This window comes from Cyprinus carpio, chromosome B3 (assembly GCF_018340385.1).
Source record: "Cyprinus carpio isolate SPL01 chromosome B3, ASM1834038v1, whole genome shotgun sequence".
In the NCBI taxonomy this organism is placed as follows: Eukaryota; Metazoa; Chordata; class Actinopteri; order Cypriniformes; family Cyprinidae; genus Cyprinus; species Cyprinus carpio.
In genome coordinates, this window is record NC_056599.1 from 35,805,471 (window position 1) to 35,812,607 (window position 7,137).

At 41.0% G+C, this 7,137-nt stretch overlaps 2 protein-coding genes across 2 annotated transcripts in view; both read right to left on the reverse strand.

Moving 5' to 3' along the window:
• Window positions 1-5,594, reverse strand: part of LOC109083723 (NLR family CARD domain-containing protein 3-like) — a 356,997-nt gene extending 351,403 nt beyond the window's left edge. Inside the window, exons 1-3 of the mRNA XM_042721301.1 lie at window positions 4,879-5,594; window positions 3,120-3,203; window positions 1,064-2,974 (exon numbers count right to left, since the gene is read on the reverse strand). Coding sequence (XP_042577235.1) covers window positions 1,064-2,974; window positions 3,120-3,203; window positions 4,879-5,582 — 2,699 coding nt within the window. The 5' untranslated portion in view covers window positions 5,583-5,594. The remainder of the gene's footprint in view (window positions 1-1,063; window positions 2,975-3,119; window positions 3,204-4,878) is intronic.
• A 183-nt stretch (window positions 5,595-5,777) lies between these two features.
• On the reverse strand, window positions 5,778-6,812 carry LOC122136820. The gene has a single exon (XM_042721420.1). The coding sequence runs from the start codon at window positions 6,507-6,509 to the stop codon at window positions 5,778-5,780; it is 732 nt and encodes a 243-aa protein (XP_042577354.1). The 5' UTR covers window positions 6,510-6,812.
• Between the last annotated feature and the right edge of the window lie 325 nt (window positions 6,813-7,137).

Sequence of the window (7,137 nt, forward strand, 5' to 3'; positions counted from 1 at the left end):
CCCTCACATAAAGATTTTTTTTATTTATTGAAGATGATTACGACAATCAATGACACTAAACAAGCCTAAAGTGCAAGAGAGAGAGACTACTGAGAGAGGGAGAGAGAGAGAGAGAGAGAGAGGGAGAGATAGGGAGAGAGAGACTGACTGACTGAGAACATCCTCCATCAGGTTGTTAAAAAAAAAAATTATTGCCATGTCCGAATAGTAATGTCGTAATACCCTAATACACTTTCAATGTTTAAGGTTACTGTACTCCCCCATGACTGGTGTCTACACTGGTCAATGCACTGATCTCTATAAAGTGAAGCATAAGCTCCAGCATGTCCCCATTAATCCCAGTTTTTACCCCTCATGTCACTGACATCACTGCAGCTTCTGGCACATCCACACAAAACACCAACCTCAAGTCATAGCTTGTGACAGGAAGAGAAGATGAGTTCTCCTACCCTCCCCTGCCCCTCAAAATGGGTTAACATTGAATTATTACAGCATGGCCACAATTGAACTAAAATTAGGGAACTCATGAAAATAAACATTTATAATCCCCTGTGAAAATACAAGGTGAGACAGTAAGGATTTGGGAAAAAAAAAACAGAGGTTTAAGTGGAATAATTCATGGAATACTCTTAATTTGTAGAAATTTGAGACACCAGCCTGCAAATCAGAACACAAAATCCCGTTTGACTTAACCCTTTCACACATGAGTTTAAAATACTCTAGCTGGGCCCCAGTGGGAGTTTTGATGTTTGTTTTTGTATGTGACCATTATTTCAGAATGTATGCCTTTACTGTTTCCATGGCGACGTGTCATGCTTGTCATGTGAAACACTGCAGCCACAATAGCGGTGTATAAGTGAGGTATGTAACTGTGTTTTGGCACAAAACTGTGTTTTGCATACCACTGCAGTGGGGCAGGTGTCACACTGACTGGCACAGCCTAACTTCAGACAATTATGTTTTATGCTTGAGAACATATACACAGAAAATACTCAGCAAATCTCCATCACAACGTCTTTCAAATTATGTTAATATAGCAATATTATTTGATTTTTACACTCACACAGCTTTTCTGCAGTTTCTCACAGCAGGTACCAGTCTGCGTCTGCCCTCTTTTGATTTGATGTTGTACTTATTAATGTTCAACTCATCCAGCACCTCCTCTGACATCAGGATCATGTTTGCCAAAGTTGAACATTGTGCAATAGAAATAATTTTGCTTCTTGTTTTAGATTTTAAAAGCGCCTGCACTTCTTCAACAACAGAATTATCTTTCATCTCAATCAAGCAGTGTGTCAGATTCATCCACCTTTCAGGGCTGACATTGTTTTTCTGACCTCGTTTGAGGTTTTGGATTATGTTCTTGATGCTCTCTGGGTTGTTCTCTGTGTGTATTAGTACATCCTCTAAGAGTCTCTGATTGGACTCCAGTGAGACGCCATGAAGAAACCGAAGGAAAAGATCCAGGTGTCCATTTTCACTGCTCAAGGCTTTATTCATTGCTTCCTTCAGAAACACATCCAGAGGAACATTCTCACACTGAGTTCTGGGCTTTCCTGTCAGGAACATTTTCAGAACCTCACTGTTTTTGTGTAAATAGCAGTAAAACACATACAGTGCTGCAAAAAACTCCTGAAAGCTCAGATGTACAAAGCTGTAAACCTTCCTGTGATAAATCACAGATTCCTCCCTAAAGATCTCAGTGCAGATCCCAGAATATACTGAGGCGTCATTGACATCTATACCGCTCTCTCTCAGGTCCTCCTCATAAAACATCACATTGCCCTTCATCAGCTGATTGAAAGCCAGTTCAGCAAGTTTCACAATCACTTCTCTGCTGGACTGCAGGAGTTTCTCTGGAGCTCTCTCTTCATACTTCTGGTTCCTCATATTTGTTTGAATGAGCAGGAAGTAGATGTACATCTCAGTCAGAGTTTCAGGGATTTCTGCACTGAGATGTTTCAGGATGTTTTGAAGCACAGTGGATGAGATCCAGCAGAAGACGGGTATGTGGCACATGATGTGGAGGCTTCTTGCTCTTCTGATGTGTGAGATGATTCTGCTGGCTTGATGCTCGTCACTGATTCTCTTCCTGAAATATTCCTCCTTCTGAGGGTCATTGAATCCCTGAATTTCTGTCACACGGTTGATGTAGTTGGAGGGGATCTGATTGGCTGCTGCTGGTCTGGTGGTGACCCAGATGAGAGCAGAAGGAAGCAGATCTCCTCTCAAGAGGTTTGACATCAACACACCCACTGATGAAATTTTAGTCACGTCAGAAACTTTCTGATTGTCTGAAAACATCAGTGAAATTCTGCTTTCATCCAGACCATCAAAGATGAACACAACGTTACATTCATCATAAATCTTTGAGTCCAGATGCTGAAGTTCAGGATGAAAGTCAAGCAGAAGTCTGTGAAGACTGTACTGATGATCTTTAATCAAGTTCAGCTCTCTAAATATAAGCACAAACATGAAATCTACATCCTGATTGGCTTTTCCCTCGCCCCAGTCCAGAATGAACTTCTGCACAGAGACAGTTTTTCCAATTCCAGCAATGCCTTTAGTAAGAACAGTCTTTATTTTGTCTTTCTGCTCTCTTCTCTTCCCCTCATATCCAGGTTCAGGTAAAGGGTTAAAGATGTCATTGCAGTTGATTGGAGTGTCTTGGAGTGTCCTGTAACTTTTCTCCATCTGTAGCACCTCATGTTCTTCATTCACTCCTTCACTCTCTCCCTCTATGATGTACAGCTGTGTGTAAATCCTGTTCAGGAGGGTCTGATTCTCTAGTAGTTTGACTCCCTCAAATAAGCTCTCATACTTGTTCTTCATGATAGTTTTGTGCTGGTCTTTGACTCTCTGCAGATCATCATGCACTGGTGGGTGAGAATCACGCTGCAGGGATGCTTCTGTATCATAATGATTGATGTGGTTCTGATAGTAAGAAGATGTGAAGGTCTGACAGGATGCATATCTGATCTCAGAGAGACAAAAACAAACAGAAAAATATTTTAATTTTATTGCAGTAATAAACTAAAAATGTAAATTTCTCTCTTGTTATTTCTGTGTACATGATTTGCTCTTATGTTGAAAGTCTCACTCTACAAGAATATACTTACACAGAATCAAAAGGATCTGATTCATCACTGAGATCAGGGGGCTGCAGTGGAGAAGTTGCTCTCTTTCTCTTCCTGCTCATGGTACTGAAAAAAATAGAGAAATGTTGTTTTTTCTTTTTTCGAACTATAGTTTTTTTTCCCTAGCTTTTCTAGCATTTTAGCTATCTAAAATTGATTCAGGAGTGGTTGAGGGTGGGTTTCCAATATGCAAATCAGGCAGATGAAAAGTGACAACTAATGCGAACACATCTAAAATGTTACAGCACCTATGGGATCACCATCCAAAGATTCAGGCCCAGATAAAGGTAATAGTGTTACAAACATAGTAAACTTTTGTGCTTTGTTATTTTAATATAAACAAGGTCTCTTCTTTAAAGTTCTATAAATTTTGTCACAAAAACAATAACTGCAATTTATATAAATCCGCACATTCAAGATTCAAGATTTTTATTTGTCACATACGTGTTTATATAGATAGCATATGACCAGCTGTGAAATGTGTTTTTTTTAAGATACACATCGCTATAGACACATTTCTGTTCAAGCAGAAACATGGAGCACACCTGAACCAATCATCTCCCCTGCTTTACTATTAGCACAAAATAAACATGAATGATCATTAGAAGGTATGTTGAATAATACAACTGACTGAAACGTATTGTGCATAGCGTTATAATGTTTCAACCATGGAAAGACGTGAATATATACAGCTTGTGGAACAACTTGTGACGAAATGCCTTTCACTCGTGTCTATAAACTCAGTACTTCACTAGAGGTATTTTGATGAATGTTGGTCACGAAACAGTTGATGGTAGCTATTGACACTGAATATCTTAACTGCATATCCTAATGAATGCTGCAAAAAAGAGTTTGTTTACTCCTGGTCACTTCATGTGTTTTTACTGATCTGAAAACTATCTGGTTTGTTAAATCCATTCTACTTACACGTGGCAACATAAATGTGTCTCCACAAAACAAATTTAAATCCAATCTTGAATTCCCAAACTATATACAAATTTAACAGCATTCATGGCAAAGAAAGCAAAATATATGTACCACATTTTATTCATCATCAGCTAATTTCAAGATCAATGACCGCAACAGGAGAGAGGCTTTAGTACTGATAAGATAATTGAGTCTCAATGCTTTTAATGAGGATGATAGTGTGTTGAGAGTCTGTAACTAACTTTCAGTTTCATTTGCGGCAGTTTGTCTGTCGGCTTGCTGAAGAGATGCTCAGCTACTCCTCTGTGGAGATGCCTGTAGCTTAAGCGCTGTCGTATATGGCTATGACATGTCACATAGCCAATAACACACTCTCACATGTTTATTTTATTTTTTAACATTTTGGGAGGAGTAAAATCTACGTATGTGGTTTCAACAACCAGATGCATTTACACTTGTCCAGTTTCATCTGGAATGTGCCTCAGACCTCCTGAAGTGGTTTGAGTTATCAGACTTAAATCCATCTCTAAACTGTTTGGTAGGACATTTAAACCCAGTCTTTTCACGATCGGATAGCTACCTGATCAGAGAAAATGCAAGAAGGGACCACTTGTGTAAACAGGACCAGAATTGTGATATGTCTGTGGATTTTTTAAATTGTTTCATAGAAGGTAAATCTACAGATAATCATAGAAAACATATTATATCAGACAATAATAATTTAGTCAAAATTTCACATTGTGACATTCCCAAATTCAGTGAGTGCAGTTTAAAAAAAAAAAATAAAAATAACATCCAAAATTATGATACTCACACAGGGTCAAAGATAGATGCTGTAGATGCTGCCCTCTGAGTGTCACCATCACTGAGACCAGGGGGCATAAACATGTATCTGTTACTCTTCACAGACACACAGCTGAATCCTGGAGATCCTGCTCTCTGAGGGTCAAAACCACTGAGATCAGGGGGAATATTCATGGAGTTGTTACTCTTCATAGACACACAGCTGAATCCTGGATATGCTGCTCTCTGAGGGTCAAAACCACTGAGATCAGGGGGAATAATCATGGAGTTGTTACTCTTCATAGACACACAGCTGAATCCTGGATATGCTGCTCTCTGAGGGTCAAAACCACTGAGATCAGGGGGAATAATCATGGAGTTGTTACTCTTCATAGACACACAGCTGAATCCTGGATATGCTGCTCTCTGAGGGTCAAAACCCCTGAGATCAGGGGGAATAATCATGGAGTTGTTACTCTTCACTGACACACGGCTGAATCCTGGAGATGCTGCTCTCTGAGGGTCAAAACCACTGAGATAAGGGGGCTCAAACATGGATCTATTGCTCTTCATAGACACACAGCCGAATCCTGGAGATGCTGCTCTCTGAGGGTCAAAACCACTGAGATCAGGAGGCTCAAACATGGACATGTTGCTCTTCATAGACACACAGCCGAATCCTGGAGATGCTGCTCTCTGAGGGTCAAAACCACTGAGATCAGGGGGAATAATCATGGAGTTGTTACTCTTCACTGCGGCTACGGGCTGAAATCCTGGAGATGCTGCTGCTCTCTGAGGGTCAAAACCACTGAGATCAGGGGGAATAATCATGGAGTTGTTACTCTTCACTGACACACGGCTGAATCCTGGAGATGCTGCTCTCTCTGAGGGTCAAAACCACTGAGATCAGGGGGCATACCCATGGAGTTGTTACTCTTCACTGACACAACGGCTGAATCCTGGAGATGCTGCTCTCTGAGGGTCAAAACCACTGAGATCAGGGGGCATACCCATGGAGTTGTTACTCTTCACTGACACACGGCTGAATCCTGGAGATGCTGCTCTCTGAGGATCAAAGCCACTGAGATCAGGGGGCTCAAACATGGATCTGTTGCTCTTCATAGACACACAGCCGAATCCTGGAGATGCTGCTCTCTGAGGGTCAAAACCACTGAGATCAGGAGGCTCAAACATGGACATGTTGCTCTTCATAGACACACAGCCGAATCCTGGAGATGCTGCTCTCTGAGGGTCAAAACCACTGAGATCAGGGGGCTCAAACATGGATCTATTGCTCTTCATAGACACACAGCCGAATCCTGGAGATGCTGCTCTCTGAGGGTCAAAACCACTGAGATCAGGGGGAATAATCATGGAGTTGTTACTCTTCACTGACACACAGCTGAATCCTGGAGATGCTACACTCTGAGGGTCAAAACCACTGAGATCAGGGGGAATAATCATGGAGTTGTTACTCTTCACTGACACACGGCTGAATCCTGGAGATGCTGCTCTCTGAGGGTCAAAACCACTGAGATCAGGGGGCTCAAACATGGATCTGTTGCTCTTCATAGACACACAGCCGAATCCTGGAGATGCTGCTCTCTGAGGGTCAAAACCACTGAGATCAGGAGGCTCAAACATGGACATGTTGCTCTTCATAGACACACAGCCGAATCCTGGAGATGCTGGAGATCCTGCTGAATCCTGGAGATACTCCTCATACACACTCTTTTTACATGCTGTTCTTCTGCTTCTCTTCTTCCTAGATAAGAAACTTGACTTCAGGCCTGTATGTGGAAACAGAGAAATAAAGCTTTAAGCATAAGTTCTGCTAGAAAGACTAATGCCACTTCATTCATCCATATTAACAAGTCTGGCCAGTCACTGCTTGACACCTGAAGTATAAGCACTGAACTCACTGCTTCATTTTTGCAGTCACTGACACTGACATTCCTACTCAGTCAGGGAAACTGTCCCTTGAAACTTTCGCCCAAGTTTTTGTGGTTTATAAAATTGCTGACATTTAATTTAAAATTCACCTTCTGTGATAGATTGCATAAATGACCTCCCTTTCACAATTCACACTATTTTATTAATATTATGCATTGAACTAATCACACAGAAAACATTTAAGGTTGTTTTTATCATCCTCCTACTATGATTCAAAAGTGTTAATAATTTTATCAACGGAAAATGTGAAACACTAGCAGGCCTTTTAAGTTCATGTCAGCTCTCATTCTGAATGTTCATTGAGCTGTCCCGTCAACTCTACTGGTGTCTCAATCAC